Genomic DNA, 20,223 nt, shown 5'->3' with positions numbered 1-20,223 from the left:
AATTAATTTTTCCTTGGCTTCAAAAGGAATGAAATTAGACTGGGAAATTCGCAGAAGGGTAAATGTTTTTCCAAGTGAATGGCCAAAAGCTTTTTAATTAAGCCCCTGCCTTCAAGGAGGGGACCTCGAATCGGGAATCGAGGCAAAATCACAGAAAACGAAAACTGTTATTATAATCATCGTCTACGTCTGCAAGCGGCCCCACCCACTCCAACCCCTTCTTGTCGCCTACTTTGTCATTATAATTTTTCCTTTCAGCCGGCCAAAGCGATGGCCAAATGAAAGAAATATTTGCGGGCCAAAAGAAATGCATTTTATTATTATTATTTGTTGTGGTGACTTTTTAATCATTTCCCTACCAAACAAAGCGCCTGAAGGGGCGGGAGGGGGGATAGGGTTGTTGCTGTTCAAGAAGTGGAACCACTGGCCGATTCTTATTGGTGCACCAATACCACTGGGACCACTCAGACAGACATGGCCATTCGGCTACTCCCACTCCCACACCGATGACGACACAGGCGAATGGGAAGTCTCAAAAGTAAGAAAACCACCACTGTAAGAAAACCCACACCAATAACAAAACTTGGCCGAAGACCACTACAATGCAAAAAAACAAATTCGCCGCAAAGACGAGCCAAGCACGAGCACGAACACTGGAAAGCCGAAGAACGAAGAAGACGAAGTGCCTCCCCTTCGCAGCCGTGACGTCACAGCTCAAGAAAACGCTCAAGGAAACGAAACGACCTTCAAAGTAGCCCTCAGCGAATGAGTGAGAAAGGGGCGAAGTTGCGAAGTGAGCAAAGGAAGAGCAGGTAATGAAGGAAGAGCAGTGAGCGTAAGAAGACGCTCTCCGCTCTTTTAGGCTCTCTGCTGAGAGCAAGGCAGCCCGTCTCAGACGTTCAAGACCTGTCTTTCGCTTAGCATTCACTACGCTCTCTCTCTCATTCTCTCTTAGGAAAACGACGATTTCTTTATGTTAAGAGAGGAGAAATTGTAAAACCTGATCTAAGGCTTATTTTCAGACGTTTTTCGTTTTTAAGATTATTTCAGCGTTCGCGTCGGTTGTAGTTGGTCGTTCTTACTCGCAAATTGTATGGACTCAAACAAATGCTATATACAATTTGTATAAGCTACTCGAATCTCAAATATGCAACGCCTTGTATCTAAAAGTTCGCTCTCGCTCAACGGATACGGATACATCTGCGGCGGACTGGACTGGGATTAACGCTAATTCGATTTTGATTGCCGCCAGGGGGCATCGATGCGTAAGTAAGTGTGTAATTAACCAAGCACGCGGTCGTGGACTCCTCTTTCTGCTCGTAACCAAATCCATGGTTCGATAAGCCAGATCAGTTCCATGGGGACCAATGCTTTATCTTGTGCATGTGTCTTTAGGGGGGCGTTCTTTGTTTTCTCAATAAAAGAGGCGTTTAATTAAGGTCAGCTAATGGATCAACTGTATGTATATCATCGCTTTGTGCGGTAAGTGTGTTAAAGAATGAAAGAGTGGCAGACATGGGGCGCCTGAAGTTCCCCAAAGTCGCCAAGGCGATGACTCAGTGGGCAAGACGGATAAACAACGGGTGAAGACAAAAAAAAGACAAAAAGAAAACGGCCTGAGAGAACCAGAATCAAAATAGAAGAACCAGAAGGAGAGGCATTCGGAAAAAAACAAGCTGAAGATCCCATGGGCAGTGAGAAAAACAAAGGGGAAAACGAGATGGCAGACCCGCACATGTGTTTGTATCTTGGGAAATTCGAGAGGGGTGGCGGTGAAAAGTGGTGGGGTAACCCTAGGTGGGGTGCATTGAACTTGGTGGCAAAAGGGGAGCGATTAAGAAACCCACCAAGAGATCACAGATCACCAGTTCCCAGAATTAAAACCAAGCCAAGCCAAATACTTGTTGTTGTTATGGTAAATTTCCACATCTCGGTTGTTGTTATTGCGAAAAAGAGGAAAGAAGAAGATAGAGGGGAAACAAAATAAGAAGAGCAGGCAAAAATAATAAATACAGAGACCCGAAAGTGGCAGCTGCAACTCAAATATTTCACAAAAACTCAAAAACACAGAGAGAAAATGGGACACACATACGTACATACATACATATGTACACTCAGGCAAGCAAAGGAGCAGAAAAAGGAAGCGAAGAGCTAGAGCAAAAGGAGTCCAGACAAAAGGCATTGCAGGGATGACGATTAAAGGTTGCAGGCAAAACAAGTCAGCAGGATCAAGGACGCACAGGCACACACACACATACTCAAAAAGGAGCAGGCAGAGAAAACCTGAAATCGTCACACAAGCCCAAAGCCAAAGAGAGAAATGCAAGCGAACGAGCAAGGGAAAAGAAAAGGCAGATTAAGGACCCGTTCCTTTGTAATGGTTTTTTTGCTACAATACATCCATAGGTAGGTAAAACCCATTAGGGTAGTTCCCTCATAGGTAACAGAGTGTGTGTGTATAGGTAGAGATCGCCAGGACATGCAAAAAATAGAAAGAACTGAGCACTGAAGAAAATGCTGTATCACAATGGGAAAGATTAGTTTTTTCGGGTCGATTGAAAATCCATTGTTAGGGGACAGAGTAAATTACTTATTGCACAGTGGTTCAAGGTCTACGAAAATAAACATGATTAATCGTTATTTGATCGTTTGTGGAATACAGAGAATGCACAAAATAGTTAATGATAGCACCACTAGAAACTTTCTTACTAATGAAATATTTTTTTTAACGCGGAATAATAGAAGATTTTGAAAAAAGATTGCACATGTAAGCGAAAAATGTTGTAAAATATTTAAATAAATTCTAAAAAATTTAATGATTTGAAATGCGCAGACTCGTTTTTATAGTTCTCAAACTTGAGTGTAATATTAGGAGAAAAGTAACTAAAATAATGCAAACATATATGGATCAAATAGTCAACTGTGAAAATGTCATATATATATCCGGACATTTTTTATTTAATTTAAATTATATAAAATATCAGTGGATTGCTAGATTACTTTTATAAACACTCTTCTTTAATAAGTAAATTGCTTTGATTTCTTAATAAAAATTGAATTAATAAATTAATTAAATAATATATATATTACAAAATATTGTCACGAAGGATAAGTCTTTAACATATACTTTTAAACTAATTTCCAGATGGTATTCAATAGAAATGATCAATAAGAGTTATAAATATTTAACCGTATGCCTTTTTTCCTAATCGAATTGACTTGGTGAAAGTATCGTTTCTACTATGACCCCACCATTAAGTTCCCTATTCCAATAACAACATCTCATCATATTTTGATTTCTATCCAACAGAAGGCAGCTGCTACTCCTCTCCGACGAAGGAAACCGAATACCACCAGCTGTGTCGTATCCTCGCCAGTCGCAAACAAGAACAACAGGGGCACACGATCGCATCGGAGGATCACAAAAGGCTCGTGCCATATGAACCAGGGGGTTGGTGATAGCGCCTCCTGAAAGAAGTACCGACTCATGCTCATACCCGTGCGGTCGGGCGTCGAGACAAAGTGATCCTGCCGCAAGGAGCAGGACGAGCCGCTTATCAGCCATGCATGGAAATCGGGGTGGCTGAGGGTTGCAAACACGCGTTCTTATCTTAAAGCTCGGGCTGTCGGCTCGAGAGGGTGACGAAATAGAGCAGATGTGCAAACAACGGCCCCGATGACTGATGACTGACGAAACCCAGCAATTACACCTTGACGGGAGGCGATAGTTTCCAACGAACGACGCGTGCTCGGCACACTTGGGGAACCTGGACAGGAGCCACTCTCGCCAGGCCACTCAGATTCCGGCTCCGACTCAAAGGTTCCAAATTCCCAGTATTACAATGTCGGTGGACAACAGCTTAGGAATCCTCGACTTCAGTTTGGCTAAGGAGAGTGAGAAAACAGCAATGACAGCAGCAAGCGTATACAAAACGTCAGACAAGGAAAATGACCCGGATCCCCACCTAACGGGCATAGTCACCACCGGAGCCATGGCCCAGCCAGCCACGCCCACTTCCGCGATTGCAGCGGCACTGCCGCCGACGCCCACTCCAGCAGCAGGTCAGGATGTGGCCGACGGCGGGAGCACGGACCTCAAGTTCCAGTCGTACGTGAATGGCAATGGCAATGGGGTGTACAAGATCATCAAGACCCTGGGCAAGGGTAACTTCGCCAAGGTCAAGCTGGCGATCCACGTGCCCACCGGTCGGGAGGTGGCCATCAAGGTGATCGACAAGACTCAACTGAACACCAGTGCCCGGCAGAAGCTGTACCGCGAGGTGAAGATCATGAAGCTGCTGAACCACCCCAATATCGTGCGCCTCTTCCAAGTGATTGAGTCGGAAAGGACGCTCTACCTGGTAATGGAGTACGCCAGTCGGGGCGAGCTGTTCGATCACCTGGTGAAGAACGGAAGGATGCGGGAGCGAGATGCCCGGGTCATTTTCCGGCAGTTGGTGTCCGCCATCCAGTACTGCCACAGCAAGTTTGTGGTCCACCGCGATCTGAAGGCGGAGAACCTGCTGCTGGACCAGCACATGAACATTAAAATCGCTGACTTTGGTTTCGGCAACACCTTCGATCCCAATGCTCAGCTAGAGACCTTCTGCGGAAGTCCACCGTACGCAGCCCCCGAACTGTTCATGGGCCGAAAGTACGCCGGACCAGAGGTGGATGCCTGGTCGCTGGGAGTGGTGCTGTACACCCTGGTTAGTGGATCTCTCCCCTTCGATGGTGGCACCCTGAAGGAGCTGCGTGAACGCGTCCTTCGCGGAAAGTATCGTGTGCCCTACTACATCTCCATGGACTGCGAGAACCTGATGAGGAAGTTCCTGGTCCTGAATCCCGCCAAGCGCACTTCCTTATCGGCTGTCATGTCGGACAAGTGGATAAACTTGGGCCACGACGAGGGCGACAAACTGCGGCCGTTTCGGGAGAAGCCCATGGAGCTGCAGGATGCCCCTCGCTTCGACTTGCTGGTGAGCATGGGCCACAAGCGCCGGGATGTGGAACAGTCGGTGAAGGGGCAGCAGTTCGACGACATCTACTGCACCTACATGCTGCTGGGCGTGGCCAAGCCGCGCTCCTCGAACCGCAGCGCCAAATTGGAGGCAGTGGCATCAGCAGGGGACATAGCTACTCCACCAGTCAGCATCCCGCTCACGAATATCACCACACCCACTGTTACCATAGCTCAAGTGACGCTCGCTCTGGACAAGAATCCGACCACCCACTCTGCGTCCGTTTCGAGTCGCCCCGTAGCTCCTCGTTTGGCAAGTGTCCCCATTACGCCCACTTCGACACCGCCCTCGGGACCGCCAGCCAAGCCCACCCGCCGCACTCCGGCCAGGACACCAGCCCGCAAGGCCACCAACCAAGGACGACCCGAGCCATCGAGCCTGCCTCACACGCCGCAGTCCAAGAGGGCCAGTGCCAACATGGACGTGAAGCCGACCCTGCTGAGTGCCCAGCGACAGTTGGCCCAGACCCAGAAGCTGGCCAGCACGCCGCCCCGGCTTCAATACCCCGGTGCTGCTACTCCAAATCCAGCTCAGGGATCCTCGAGAAGGCCCACGACGCTCTACGAGAAGGCAGAGCCGGCGGTCACGCCCCTTTTGGTGCCCAAGTCGCCGGCCATGGGAGGACGGCTGATGGAACGGATTCCAGCAGCGGCTGCGGTGGAACGGGCTTCTGAAAAACCCTTCACTCGACACAACGTGGCGCGGGCCACCTTTCACTTCGGCCAGGCACGGAGTGGGAAACGGGGTGGAGGAGGGTCAGGAGGTGGTGCTGGCGGCGAGGAGGACAGCTACCAGACGCCACCCCTGTCCGCCGATGACACCAAGCCCGCCTCGCGCGTGGGATTCTTCTCCAAGCTGACCGCTCGCTTCGGCAGACGGGTGATCCACCTGAACGAGAAGGATGTCACCGAGCAGCGCAAGAACCTCACCAAATAGCCAGGTGTCCGGCGGTTTGGGGCATCAAGCAGCAAGAAGCCGAAGGTACAGTGATACAGCAAGTGATATAGCAGTCCTTGTCCGAACATTCTATCGACCTTGTGTGTGGATAGTAGTTCTAGAACTCAGTTTGCCTAACGCTTCGCTGCTATTTGAGAAAATAGATCGACCCGAAATGACAGCATCAAACACATCCAAAAATTCCGACGGGGAGAAAAATCCGGATCCCCAACAGTCGGGTTATACTGTCACCACCGAAACCACGGACCAGTCAGTCAGGTCCACTGCCGCCATGCCCACTTACGCAGCTGGCCAGGATGTGGGACACGTTGGCAGCAGTCGCAGCAAACCCGATCTCAAGTTCCAGTCCTATGTGAATGGCAACGGCAATGGGGTGTACAAGATCATCAAGACCCTGGGCAAGGGCAACTTCGCCAAGGTCAAGCTGGCGATCCATGTGCCCACCGGTCGGGAGGTGGCCATCAAGGTGATCGACAAAACTCAACTGAACACAGGCAACATGGAGAGGCTCTATCGAGAGGTGGAGATCATGAAGCTGCTGAACCACCCCAATATCGTGCGCCTCTTCCACGTAATTGAGTCGGAACGGACCCTCTATCTGGTGATGGAGTACGCCAGTCGGGGCGAGCTGTTCGATCACCTGGTCAAGAAGGGAAGGTTGCAGGAGGCGGATGCCCGGGTGCTATTCCGCCAGTTGGTGTCCGCCATCCAGTACTGCCACAGCAAGCGTATTGTCCACCGCGACCTGAAGGCGGAGAACCTGCTGCTGGACCAGGACATGAACATAAAGATCGCCGACTTTGGCTTCAGCAACCGCTTCGAGCCGAATGCCCAGCTAGAGACGTTCTGCGGAAGTCCACCCTATGCAGCCCCCGAACTCTTCAAGGGCAGAAAGTACTGCGGTCCGGAGGTGGACTCGTGGTCACTGGGAGTGGTGCTGTACGCCCTGGTCAGTGGCACCTTACCCTTCGATGGCGCTACTCTGAACGAGCTGCGGGTTCGCGTTCTGCGTGGCAAGTATCGTGTGCCCTACTACATTTCGCTGGACTGCGAGAACCTGATTAAGAAGTTCTTGGTTTCGACTCCATCCAAGCGTACCACCCTATCGGCAGTCATGTCGGACAAGTGGATTAATCTGGATCACAAGGAGTGCGACAGACTGCGGCCGTTTGAGGAGAAACCCATGGAGCTGCAGGATGCCGCCCGTTTCGACTTGTTGGTAGCTATGGGCCACCAGCTTCGGGATGTGGAGCAGTCGCTGAAGGGGCAGCAGTTCGATGACATATACTGCACCTACATGCTCTTAGGCGTGCCCAAACCGCGATCTTCTGACCGCAGCCCGAAATCAGTGGCTTCCACGACCTATACCCCAGTCAGCAGTCGGATTACTACTCCCACAGTTACCATAGCTCAAGCAAAGCTCCCTCTGGACAGGAATCCCATAGCTGCCCGTTTGACAAATGCCCTCATCTCGCCCATGTACATGCCTCCTTCGGGTCAGTCGGACAAGTTCATCCGCCAGTCCCATAACCCTTCAAACCCAACAGCTCAAGGACGTTCCGAAGCTCCGAGTCGGCAAACAGCGCGACCCAAAAGAGAAGCTAGTGCCTTTGTGGAAGTGAAGCCCACGCTACTGAGTGCCCAGCGACGTTTGGCCCAAGTCCAGAAAATGGCCAGCTCCCAACAACGCATTCAAGACACCGGAACACATACTGCCGTCAAGCAATCGCACACCACCGGAGGACCCTCGATCCTATTCGAGAAGGCAGCATCTCCTGCTATGGGGCTCAAGCCCCCAACGACCCCAACTAAATCTGCTGAAGTCAAAAAACCGGGATTCTTCTCCAAATTGTCCGAACGCTTTGGTCGACGGGTGTCGTACGCTGTCACTGAGCAGAGCAAGAACTTCATCAAATAGCGAAAACAATGCAAGTGATGTAGCTGAATCTGCCCGAACAAACTATTGACCTACTAGTAGTTGGTATTTTAAATGAAAACGACTCAAATTTAGTATGACAAATAAATGTTGATTTAATTAATATGTGTTACGAGCTGAGGTGATCGTTCTGAACTGATCTTGAAACTTGACTGTCAAAAACCATTAAAATAAATAAGACGATCGCTTTATCCCATTACGAAATACCTATTATAATATATTAGAATAAAATATGTCAATAAATTGTGATTAGAATGAATGCGCTACCGACTTTCAATGGCCGACAAGCTGTAAAGTGTGGGAACGATCACTTAAAACTAAAGGAACAAGTAACATTTACCAATTGGCTGGAACACAAAAAGGGTGCACACAAAACAGCGGCAGCAACAATTTTAGTTTGCGTGTCGCTCGGACATTAAATGGAGCGGTGCGAGCGATTTGGAGGGGGTTGGGAGTGAACACGAAACCGCAATCATTTTGCACTTTTCGAGGCAACAACAGCCGTGCTTGGGGTGGGGGGGTGGCAATGCGAAGGCGTCGAGCGGCGGAAGGAAAAGGCGTTCACAGCCGAACATAACAATATCCGGAAAGAAACCAATAAACGTGAAATTCCGCAGAAGGGCCGCCGACTACTCTATATCTGTTTGGTGGGAACCGAGTTGGGAAAAGGATAGCAGAAGGGGTGGGTTACCTGGTGGAATAAGGCATAAGTGTAAGGGTGTTTCGGGACTGATTGGACCCATTGGGAGCGGAAGCAGAGCGTTTAATACGTTAACCGGCGGAAGAAGGTGACTGCGAGCAAGTAACAGGTCGCACATAAATTAGACGCCTGGCTAGTGCATTAATGTGCATGCCCACTCCTGGAAAATTTCTCCCACAATGACACCACCCCGGCAATTAGCCCCTTTCCACCTATCCTGCCGCCTGATAAGATTGGGCCCAAACCGAAATGCAAACAAAAGTAGTCGCGGTCTATTTGCATGGGACTAGAACGGAGCAGAGCTTCGATTGTTTGCTTTAAGGGTAAACCGCACTCGCATTTATAGATACGGATAGAGATATATGCATATAGATGGTGCTGATAAATCGAAATAGTACTTGAAGCAAATAAAAGTGCCTGTGCAAACAGGTCGAGTCAATAATTTAACTAAAAGCGCGCGCCATTCGATTAGATAGTTGGATAGTCGGCGTCGGTCGGTGCTTATCGCGGACTGGATCCGATAAGATAGCCACTCCGCAGACAGTCCGCACCATCCTTCCGCCTTAACTCCCATCAGAACGCCCTGAAAGTATGCTGCAAAAGTTTGGCCCGGAAGTGCCAATAAGAAAGCCATCTAGGACTAATCAGCAGTGTCTTGCAGAACAAAGGACCTGGCTAATTTGCGGCAACAACTCGTAACGAGCATGTAAATGAAAGTTGAACTGTAACTGCAAGTTAAGCCCATTTATCCAGTGGGCTGGGCTGCTAAATTGGCCAAGTGAAAGCCAAGGCTCTTGACATCTAATTGAGGGTGGATTCGCTTTCGTCTTCGTTTCTTGGGGGGGCCACAGTACCGCCTTTAAGTGTCTGCCTGCAACGCCTTGAGTGTGACTTGGGTCCTGAGCCCCAGAGTCCTGAGTCCTGAGTCCTGGGCCACTGCCACCCACAATTATGTCAATAGCCAAGTTTTCAGGGCCGAGCCGAGATTTGGTAGTGACAAAAGGTTCGACCCCCCAAAGTGGCTTGTGTATTGTTTACGCTGGGTAAATATTTTGCCGCCCAAGAAGTGCCGCAAGAAACTGTAAGCGAGTCCTGCGCTAAGGTGCTTAACCTGCTGAAATGTCAAGTGGGGCCGTCGCTTCTTTTGATTTTTCACATTTTTTCGTTTCGCCCGCCCTTTGCGGTCGCTTAAGAAACATTTTCCACGCTTTTCATCTTTTCCTGCTCGGTTTTTTCTTTGGCATTGTTCTGTTCGCGCTTGCCAATTAGTCCAATGCCATTTCGAATGTCCTTTTTGGTGAAGCAGCTGCCCTCCCCCACTCCAAGGATTGGTTTTTTCTTATGCCGCAACCCTTAATTAATGGCTCGCATATTCCTTGGCTTTGGTCTCAGTCTGAACTCAGTTTGCCAACTATTTTGTCTCATTTTCTGCCTGACTTAAGCGCTTAATAGTTTTCAGTTTTTATGGGCTATAGTTTTGTAGCCCCTGCTCCGATCCTTATTGGAGTATCTTCTTTGGCTTGCACTTTTCTTGCTCAAGTCGAAACTTTTTCTTATTGGAAAGGGTTCGGAACTCTGCTTGTGCGAGCTCTGGTTTTTTGTGGTCGCCCGGCAGTTAATCAATTTTTTGTCCTTTTTCCCATGGATTGTGTAAAAAGTTTGGTCTGCAAGTATGTTCCCAAAGGAGGGGGACGGTTTCGACAAGTCTTTTTGTGGTCGGGTGTAAGGGAAAACTTTTAATTAAGAAAACCTTGAAGTGATTTATTGATTAGAACTCGGCCTGGTCAAACTTTCTGTGGTCGCAGACATACCTCTCAACTTTCTGACTTTTCCTTAGCTGGAGGAGGTGCTTCTTTCTCATTTTTAGATCCACACAGCCAATGAAGCTCTATCTATGTTTTTTATAAGAGACAATTGAGCCGGTGTAGGGGCACAATTCCCCAACTAAATCAAAGAGACTGAGTCAAGTCAACAAATGCGAAGCGCGGCGAAATCAATTCTCTGTCTCCCTCTTCCGCTGGCGACTATATATGTAGTAGAAAAATACCGATTCGCTGCTTACGGAAGCGCAAAGAAATACACCCACTTCCCCGGCCCCTTGCCAAACAATATCCAACCATACCAATCCAAACTTATATTCAGTCTGCTCAACTGGCAGAACGAAACTTTGGACCCAGCCCTTGGAAACTTTGGACATTATTATTACTGGCCAATACGCAGTAAGAAATAAAGTCGAGGAAACAACAAACAAAATGGTGAGCACTTCCGCCCGGCCCGAAAGTAATTACCCAAAGTCGGGAGTTGGCAATCGGGAGCCCAGTGAGGCTTCAACTTGGTCTGTGCCGCTCATTTTACGCCTCCACTCCTCCACCTCCACCTCCACCTCCACCGCCACCCTTTAAAAACCGTCATTGTTTTAATTGTACACAATATGAAGATAATCAGAGGGCCGAAATCAGTGCGTGGATGGGGAGAAACTGCAGTTCTTGGTGACACATGCCCACCTCCACCAACTCTCTCTTTCCACACAGAGTAAACAAGCAAAGCCCGCCAGCGGAAGTGTCGCCGTGACTGCGGGCACAACAAAAAAGCGGAACTACTCTTGAAAGATTTGCGTTGGACAGGCAGGTAAAGGTGCCTTCACCTCGCCTGCTGCCTTTGCTGCCTTTGCTGCCTTTGCTGTTGCTCTGGCTCTGTCTGCGGCTTTTCATCGCACCCGGCAACTTTCGCGGCTGAGGCTGTCATGAGCTGCTGGCCTGGCCCTCGCATATTATTAACGTTTTAATACGTATTTGTGCTGGCTCTCCCCTGCTTTCGGCCACTTTGGTGCGTGCTGCATGGCGGGGGGAAATGGTAGTTGGAAATGGCAGTGGAAATGGTCATGGGATGGGGGTGGAAGTTTGGGACAGAGGGTGTGTCTCGACCACTTGTTGTGGACCGGAGCACGTGGGAAAGTGGAAAGCGGCTATCGATGCGAGTGGGACCATTGAGCTTCCGCCTGGGCCCACACTTGCCAAATTGTTATTAATTCGAAACAAAGAAAGTGGAAATGTTAAACCAATTAAATTAAGATAAAGGAAATATTTGAAAGAGATAGTAAATTACACTTGTCACAAAAAAAGTGAAATATTATAGCGAAAATAGGATGTTACAATTGAATTAATACAAAGGAAATATAATAATATACCAATTATAATTTATGGCAATTCAAATATGATAAAGCAAATATTTAAAAGTGTTAGTTAATAGAGGATGGAATATAATAAAATGTAATATATTAAAAAAAAAATATAATACAATAACAAGTCTTGTTGCAAATTATATATTAATTAGCAATGCCAGTAATTCATTTTTTGAATTTCTTTAATTTGTTTATTTTTAACAGATCATTAAAAAATGATATTAGCATTTTAATTAATTGAAGTATCATATAATGTCGAGGTAACACAATAAATATTTGAAGAACAAATTATAAAACTAAAACTATTGAATAAAAAATCAATAATTGAGTGGTATTTTTAAAGCGCCTCAATAGCAGGGAAGTTATCAGTTTAATTTGTGGACAATTCAATATTTTTAGTGTAGTTTGAGCCTTGGCATGACCAGTGCAGTGCAGTCGAGCGATCGAGATAGCGCCGAATAAAGCTAGATCCGACTAGAACACAGACACAGTGCAGCCAGATGGGATGCTTGAATGATTCCGCCATATGAGACACCCAGATCGACTCAGATCGCCTCACGCCAAGTGCTCGTGCATCCGGTCTAGTTTTGGGGGTTGGGCTGAGGCTTGATTCGCCTGCTTGTTTATGTAAGTCCATCGCAAATGGGTGTCTCCTCGTGTGTGTGTGTGTGTGTGTGAGTGTGTGAGTGTGTGAGTGTTGTGTGCTTCTCTCTAGATACCAAACACCAGATACTCGTTCTAGCGACTAGATGGCATCGCACAGATGCTCGTAGTCGCACTTGTCGTGGTGAACTCGTACTCATGCATGGCGCGCACCAAATACGAAATAAATTACACTTGATTATCTTGTTGCTCGCCTGGCTGCTGCTCGACCGCTGATCTATTGCAATAGTTTGTCCATGTCCGAAATAGGCTAACAAAAAACAAGAAAGATCGAGTGTCGTCAGCACTGCGATGTTTGGATGCCCTCCCCTTGGTTTGTCCTCCCCTCCACAAGATTTTAAGTTCAGTGTTAAATTAATAATTCGTTTTTATAAAAGTGGATTTTCTATCAAAATAACCTAATTGTCAAGTGGTGCTAAGTGTCAATCATATATATATTTCGAATGTTTTGAATTAAAAATGCAACTAAATGATTGAAATAAAATCTGAGTTAATTAAATATTGGAAATGATATTATATTGCAATTGGCAGTATATTAAGTTCGTTGATAAATGCTAATTGCTTTTATCACTTGTCTTATTTTTTGAATAGTTCCAAATGTAGGAGTTGTTTTTTATGGTCTTTATTATTAGGGTCTAGCGCTTTTGTTTGTTAGCTTTGGTAAATTAGATGTACCCCTTATTAGTATAGGGTATCGCAGACTAAACCCTGGACATGTGTTGATATTCTACAAGTCATTTGCTGACTTAATTTCCAGCGCTCGAAACGGAATAGAACGGAACCGAGCAGACTGTTGTAGTTTCCAGTGGGTGGAGGGTGGTCCCTGGGCGACTGGGTGGGTTGAAAAGTGGCTGGGGGAGGTGGATGGGGATGGGGATGGGGAAGGGCAACTAGAGCCGCGACATTTGCTCAGCGAGGCGTGCAACTTTGGCCGGCGCTCAAGTGAGCTCTGCCATTGGCCGGCGCAAGTTAGATATTTTGCTCGGACTCGGAATAGGAATCGGAATCGGAATCGGGCTATACTATATGCGACGAGTGTGGGCTTTATTTAATTCCAGATAATCATTGCGACTTGTTGCCGCGTTGGCTCTGTCTCTGCCTCTGTCTCTGTCTCTTTCTGCTTCTGTGGCGCGTTTTAGGGTAATTTTCTTTTCGCAATTGAATGAATTTGCGTTTCGGTCTGCCTCTGGCACTGGCTCTACACTAGTCAGCCAGCCAGCCCCCTTGTTCGACCGCCCCCCCACCACCACACTACACTTTTTATATTGTTCGGTCTCAATAAGAGATTATTCGAGGGCCGTGTATAGATGTATATTTAGATGGTTGCGCTCAGCTGCATGGTAGAAATTTTCACTTCCGTTCTTAAAACGATTTCCGGCCGACCATCAGAGCAGTTGGCCGTGCATGGCGAAAGGGCCGAAACTTTCTACATGACATTTCCACCTGGATGCTGGCCAAAGTTGCAAAGTTTCGTACAATGTGCTAAACATTTCGTGTGGGGGTCGCAGAGCAACTTTCTTGCCAGCGAACGAAACAAAACAGGCAACTTGGCCGGGACTTGGGCAGGAAACTTGGCCAAAAGAGCGGAGAATGGGCATGGGCATTGTGCGCCTGAAAGTCAACTTTAATTTAGCATTTTTCATAAGTAGCCTTAGGTGCACTTACTTATGCACTGAAAAGAAATTGTGGAGGGTTGGGGTGGCCACCAACACATGAGCAACGCAACTCAAGCCGCAGGGCCAATGTTCCTACGACAAGTGGGCTTAAACGAGAAAAACAAAACGTAACGAAACGAAACAGACCAGACCAGGCAGCTCTGAAGTTGGCAATAACAAGTGGAAAGAGCAGCCAACTCAGCCAAACACACGGCATCGAGCTGCAAAATAACGAGGCTGGGAAATGGGAAATGCTTAAGACTTGCTTCCTTCTATTTTGTCGCTTAAGCTGAAAATAATTGCAGCCTGCTTGTAAATCCAACAACGCAGCAACTAGCGGCGTCTGCTGTCAGCAAAAGGATAACACGGCGCCTCATTACACACACACACACACACAGACACAGGGTTACATGGCACACACATGCAACTTCAGCAATTTCCGTTTCCGCTGTTGCACTGCACTCCCTACACTAGCCTTCTTCTAGCCCAGACGCGTCTGTTTGTTTTCCCTTTTTATTTTCTCCCCGAGCTGGCGGGTTGGCGGGTTGGCGGGTTGGCGGGCGGTAAGTCAAAGAAAATGTCTGCGTGTTGAGCTGAGTTGGTAGGAGAAATTGAAACGGACACGGGGCAGTCTCCCTTCACTGCACTCCTGCTTAGCCAACAACCATCTCTGTCAGTTTTCTTTGCCATTTCATCTTAAGTAGCACACAAATAAACAAAGGCAAACAAGCGAGGATTGCAGAGTCCTGCAGCTCACAAAGGCGCCTCTCCATATGGCAGCACTTTTCGATTAAGGATACTCTGCCCCTCTATGTGTGTGTGTGTGTGGGTGTGTGTGTTGACTTTCTAATTAAAAAATGAAGTCCACTCGAGCACAAAGGCGTTTCATTAGACCAAGACTGGGCGTGGACTTAAAGTTGGAGGATAAACTGAAGTAGACTTACCAAAATTTAAGCGGCTTTCTCATTGGATAACTTCTCGATATGGTGTAACCTGCAAGTAAAAAGCAGACGATGGCACAGGGCGCAACGCAAAATGTGAGATTAGTAATCTGGTCAATTTGTTCAGATGGTAAGCTGAAATGTTTGTGGAAAATGCAAAGGGGAAGTTCACAAGCCCTGTTTCTTAAAGTTTCTACCCTTCAACGAAACGTAATGCTAACTTTACTACATTTTTTGTAAGTGCGAGCTATTTGTCGTATTTATAGGGTTAATATTTATAGTTGGTATAAGGGTTTGCAAGTCACAAGCTGCAAGCAATAATAAAATTTAAACAACAACGTTTTCTTGAATTGATAAAATAAATAAAAATTTCTATACAACAAAAAGGGGTTTTTGGCCCCGATATTTGAATTATTTTAAATACTATATGTTTTTATCAGGTTTACACTTTAAATATCATTTCCATAATTGTACTCCCATTGCCAATAAATGTATTTCATTATTTTTATACAAACATAAATTAAGAAAATTCATCAAAATTATATCTTTCTGTGTAGTTACTGAAACCAATAAATTTTAAAAACCAAAAACAACTTGCAGCCTCTCCATATTTTATCTTAGCTCTTAATTTCCTAAACTCAATTTTGGAATTATTCTACACAAAATATGAACTGATTTTTTGTTTGGGGTAAAATGTTCTATATATTGTTTGTGGTTTGTTTTCAGGTTTTTCATTGTTTTGTTCTTTTTTTTTTGCACCAATACCATTTGCGATATTTTACCCTTAATTTAAGTTACAGTGCCAGTGGCGAGTGCGAATCGAGCCGCTTCAGAGGATCGGACCGCTTCATGGCGGCCGTGTGTTCAGCGTGGGCAGCTGCCAGCAGGAGCGGCGGCAGCGACAGTCGCTCCCGAGGAGCGGGACTGTACCGCTGCCGGGAGCGGGCGGGAAGGGTCCGCGGACCGCTCCGGTCCCTGGTGTTGCGGATCGGAATTCGGATGAGGACGGCTCATTTCTCTGGCCGAGTCGTTGTGCACGGATTTTATCGGGGGGGTCGCTTTCGCTTGGGACTTGGGATGGCGAACACAATTCACTCTAGCGCTGCGGTCAACGGGGGCCGGGACTGGGGTCATCAGGGGTCACTAACTGCACATATTCTTTTTTCGTATATTTTTCATAAGCGGATGGGAAAATGATTTATTTATTTAAGGCACCGCCGCACGGCTTACTACTTTTCTTGTCACTTAGTTGCGAGGCACACCGAAAATTATGCCACACTTTTCACTGTTTCAGATCATTTCCGGTTACTTGGACTTAGTTGACTTTATTTAGATTAGTTATTTTATACGGTTTCATTCGGAAAGAGTTTCCAGAAGTTTGTTGCCGCAGCGCTTTTGATTTTACAAGTTTAATTTAGAATTTCGAGCATTTTCGCTTTGTTATATATTTTGTCAGACTTTATTTCATGTGGCATTCATTTGTTTCTATTTTGGCTAAATTTGAAAATTGTATTCATGAAAAAAGTTATTATTTTATATGACTGCTATAAGTTAACAATCAAAAGTTCAAAATAAAACTTTCAAAGTAATAATCACAACACAAACAAATTATTATTATTATTATTTTTAGCTAGCTCTATCGAAAGATTAAATTATGAATTTATATTTTTGCTCCGTTAAAATACAAAGTGTTAGTTGTTTATTTAAAACAACCCAAAAATGTTTTACTTTACAAAAACAAAATCTGAAGCTCAAATTGTGGAAAAGTAAAAGGCTAAATAAAGATAGAAAACAAATTTTTAAAAAATATTTCTTTTATTTTTTTTTTTTTTTGATATTTTTAACACTGATTATTCACAACATTTATTAACTGAGTTGATGAATTTTTGTTATTTTTCACAGTTGTGTTTTATTCTCACTTTGTCACAGTTTTGGGGAATTATTATTTAGTTCATTTACATTAACAGTATATTGAACATTTTTGAGATGCTCTAATCATCCCCCACCCTGGCACGTACCATCATCGAAGTGTGGACTTATGGGACTAACGGGCAACTGATTACTGATTACTGCTGACTGGCTGCGCTGTTGTTGTTCCCTAGCTGAGTGACCAACTGACTAAGGATTGAACCCTCTAACTGGCCGCTGCTGCGGCGCTGCTGTCGCTGCAAGCCAAGACGATCAAATGTCTCCCAAGAAACGAAGCCCCTCAGCTTTTATATTCGGCTCCCAGTGTGCCAGGGTCTGTGTGAGAGTATTTATATAAAATTAGACACGACCCGCTGTATCTCAACTATATAAGTATGGCCTGCTGCTGGTGTTTGTGTGCAAGTGTGTGTGTGTGTGTGTGTGAATGTGTTGCTGACAAAGTTGAGCGGGGCTGCGGCGAATCTGAGGCTCTAGCTGCCTTGAGCGCTTTAGATAATTTCCTGCCAAGTTTTTCCCCATCAAAGACAAGACGCGGCGCCTGCCAATGCGCAGGCAGGATAATTGCGGGCTAACATGTCGTATGCGCAATGTGGCCACCAATGCCGCATCAACAGCAGCAAGTGGCGCTCGATTGCGTGTGTGTGGGTGTGTTCAATGGTTTCCTTGTGTTAGTATTTTTTTTATTCTTTCATTTTGTTGGCGTGTGTGTTTGTGGCCCTTTGGTTGGCTAATCGCGAAAGAAGGCAAGCGAATAAAGGCGCCGCAAGTTGCACGTACCACAAGACAGCGACACTTGAACTAATTGAGGAGGATCTGTGACTGGGTTCGATTGGCGAGACGATTGAGCTGGCTGAACTAGGCTTTAGTTGGTTATTTCTAATTTATTTGATATTAAAATTTATTTATTATTCCGTTTATTTAAATTTATTTTATTAAAAAGAATTTGTTTAATTTATTTGATTGATTCAACTCAGACACACAGCTTATGCACGCTATACAATTTAGTTGTTTGTTTTTTTTTTTTTGTGGGTTAATATTTTATTATTATTATTTTATTTTAATAATTTATTTGGAGTGATTTGAATTTTTACACAAGTGGAGGCGGCGTTCGTCGGCGTCGTCGAAAGAAGACATACGCAAGCAAAACTTCTGCCAGCGCGCGTGACTGGAAACGTACTGAATTTTGTACTCTAGCCTGCGAAAGTAAAGTGCCAGAAGACCAAGGCGCTGCCTCAGTCGAAGTCGAAGTCGAGGATTCGGTCTCCGTTTCCGTTTCCGTCTCAGCTGCCGCTGCTACTACTGCTGCTGCTGCTGCTTCAGTCAGCCCCTGCCCACATAAGTGTGCTACACTTTCTTGCAAGCAGGCGGTCCTTCCCACACGCCGCACGCCCTGGCATCCCTTATCCCGGCATCTGCGATAACGAGCTGCCTTTTCTATATACACGACGTCGTCGTCGCTTTTAAATATATGTATATCCCATATAATAATATATATTATTTATATATGTATTAGGCGACGCCGGCCGCGGCAGAGGCAGCAGATAATTTCCTACACGCAGTAAGTGCAAGTAAGTGTGCGCCTGCTCTCACACACAACCGCACGCATACCTGCACGAAGAAGGCGCTCCAAGGAGGAGCCGATTGCCGACTGCCAAAACGAGCGGCCACGAGCGATGGTCGAGCGGGCGGGGTGGGCGGTAGGTCGGGCGGTACGACCGTACGCGCGCGTAGCTTAAGAAGAACTAGAAGAGAAGAAGCAGGCAGGCAGCGGCCGCAGCAAGCTGAGCTCCTTGCCGAGTCGTCATCGGAGCGGATTCGGAAGTCGGAAGCCGAAGCTGCTGCGTAGGTGTAGTTGTAGGTGTAGTCGCAGCCTCAGGATAATGTAATGCACTCACACACACACACACGCACACAGACGCCGACAGAGAGAGGACGCAATTAGAAAGCAGCAGGACACGAAGCAGCCGAAATTCAGGCACGAAGGCACGAAGACCCGAAGCCTGCGGCTGGCAGTCTTCGTATTGCCGGTTCAGACACTTCTCAAAACGGAGCCCTCTCTCTCAGACTCACTCTCTCCCCCAATAGCCCTTCTCTGTCCCTCTGTCAGCGTCTTCTTCTCAAGAGAACACAATATTTGCTTACCCGTCGGAGGATTCGGAGCATCACATGAGCAATTCTGCGTATCAAAATTGAGTTTTGGACTCTGTAGTTCCGAGTTCGTATAAAAAATATATACAAATCATAATAATACGTATATATACTTATAAAAATGTTGCCAACAATCTTTTTGCTTTGTACTTTTGATTTTACATTTGAATTTTGTAACTTGTGTCTTTGTTCATTTCGTGTCTTTTATTCAATTTGTTCGCGACTTTTACGTAATTTTCTTGTTCTTTTTTTGTCTTTAAATATAGTTCGTTACTTTTTTGGTATTACGTTAACAAACAAAATGGACTGATGAGTTTTTGTGTTGTGGGAGGGCAAACAAGTTCAAACAAATAACAAACTGAGAATCGTCGAGAGTTCCTGCCGGTTGAGAGTTTAGTCGAGACTTTTGGAGAGACGGCGAAAAAACACTTGAGAATCGTTCTTTGGAAGCCGGTAAAAGTGGTTCGATTCCTTTTGGTCTGAATGAGTTACTTTTTGATTCGATGCTTGGACACACGATCTATCAACTGTTTTCTGGGTAAGAATTTCCTTATGATTTTGTTCGAGTTTTAGTTGCTGATTTTGGTTGCTTTTTGTTTCCTTTTTGGTTTTTTGTTTTTTAGTTTTGTTTTGTTTTTGAGTGCACGCAAACTTAATACTTAAAAATAAATGAAAACGTAATTGAAAAATCCGAAAATAAAAATTTGTTTGTACGACGACGTTGATGTGAAGCTTTGTACTAAAAATGCGAAAAATTATTTCGCCGCGAATAGGCCGAGGACGACCGCTGACGGTGTCGTTGTCGTTGCGTTGTCGTTGTCGTTGCCGCGACTCTCTGCCCCAGCCAATCTGTGCATGTGTGAGTGTGCATTGGGGCTGGTATGTGTATTGGCAGCAAAAAATGTTTGCCCGCCGCAGCCGCGAAAAAATACGCGAATGTCCGGGGGGAGGACACGGTATAATTCCAGGGAGGTATTGCAAAGCCAAAGGCAACGGCAAACACACAGTGGGGCTTTGCAAATAAAATCAGCGGCAGCGCAGCCAGGACATCCTGCCCACCCACCCGACACAGGATACTCTCCCACTCACGCA

General features: G+C 46.1%; 3 protein-coding genes across 6 annotated transcripts in view; 2 read left to right on the top strand and 1 right to left on the bottom strand.

Annotated features, from left to right (window-relative positions):
* The window catches only part of LOC108140559 (homeobox protein prospero), a 50,892-nt gene extending 31,645 nt beyond the window's left edge, over positions 1–19,247 (bottom strand). The window contains exons 1-2 of one of the 3 annotated variants that reach the window (XM_041709613.1): positions 19,126–19,247; positions 15,058–15,106 (exon numbers count right to left, since the gene is read on the bottom strand). The gene's annotated coding sequence lies outside the window, so the exon portion shown is untranslated. The remainder of the gene's footprint in view (positions 1–15,057; positions 15,107–19,125) is intronic. The other 2 variants (XM_017263421.2, XM_041709614.1) reach the window with 2 other exon arrangements.
* Positions 1,062–5,957, top strand: LOC108140560 (MAP/microtubule affinity-regulating kinase 4-like). Of its 2 annotated transcripts, none has more exons than XM_041709616.1 (2): positions 1,062–1,265; positions 3,311–5,957. In XM_041709616.1, the coding sequence occupies exon 2, from the start codon at positions 3,843–3,845 to the stop codon at positions 5,955–5,957; it is 2,115 nt and encodes a 704-aa protein (XP_041565550.1). In that variant the 5' UTR covers positions 1,062–1,265; positions 3,311–3,842. The 2 variants fall into 2 exon arrangements, with proteins under 2 accessions (XP_041565550.1, XP_041565549.1); XM_041709615.1 differs by having other exon boundaries at positions 1,062–1,269.
* Positions 6,133–8,173, top strand: LOC108140562 (MAP/microtubule affinity-regulating kinase 3-like). The gene has a single exon (XM_041709617.1). It carries the CDS (start codon positions 6,133–6,135, stop codon positions 7,894–7,896), a length of 1,764 nt encoding a protein of 587 aa, XP_041565551.1. The 3' UTR covers positions 7,897–8,173.
* Positions 19,248–20,223: the final 976 nt, after the last annotated feature.

The sequence above is a fragment of the Drosophila elegans genome, unplaced genomic scaffold (genome assembly GCF_018152505.1).
Source record: "Drosophila elegans isolate 14027-0461.03 unplaced genomic scaffold, ASM1815250v1 contig_476, whole genome shotgun sequence".
NCBI classification, from domain to species: Eukaryota; Metazoa; Arthropoda; class Insecta; order Diptera; family Drosophilidae; genus Drosophila; species Drosophila elegans.
The sequence above is the reverse complement of the archived record's forward strand: the minus strand, read 5'-3'. Positions and strand labels throughout refer to the sequence as shown.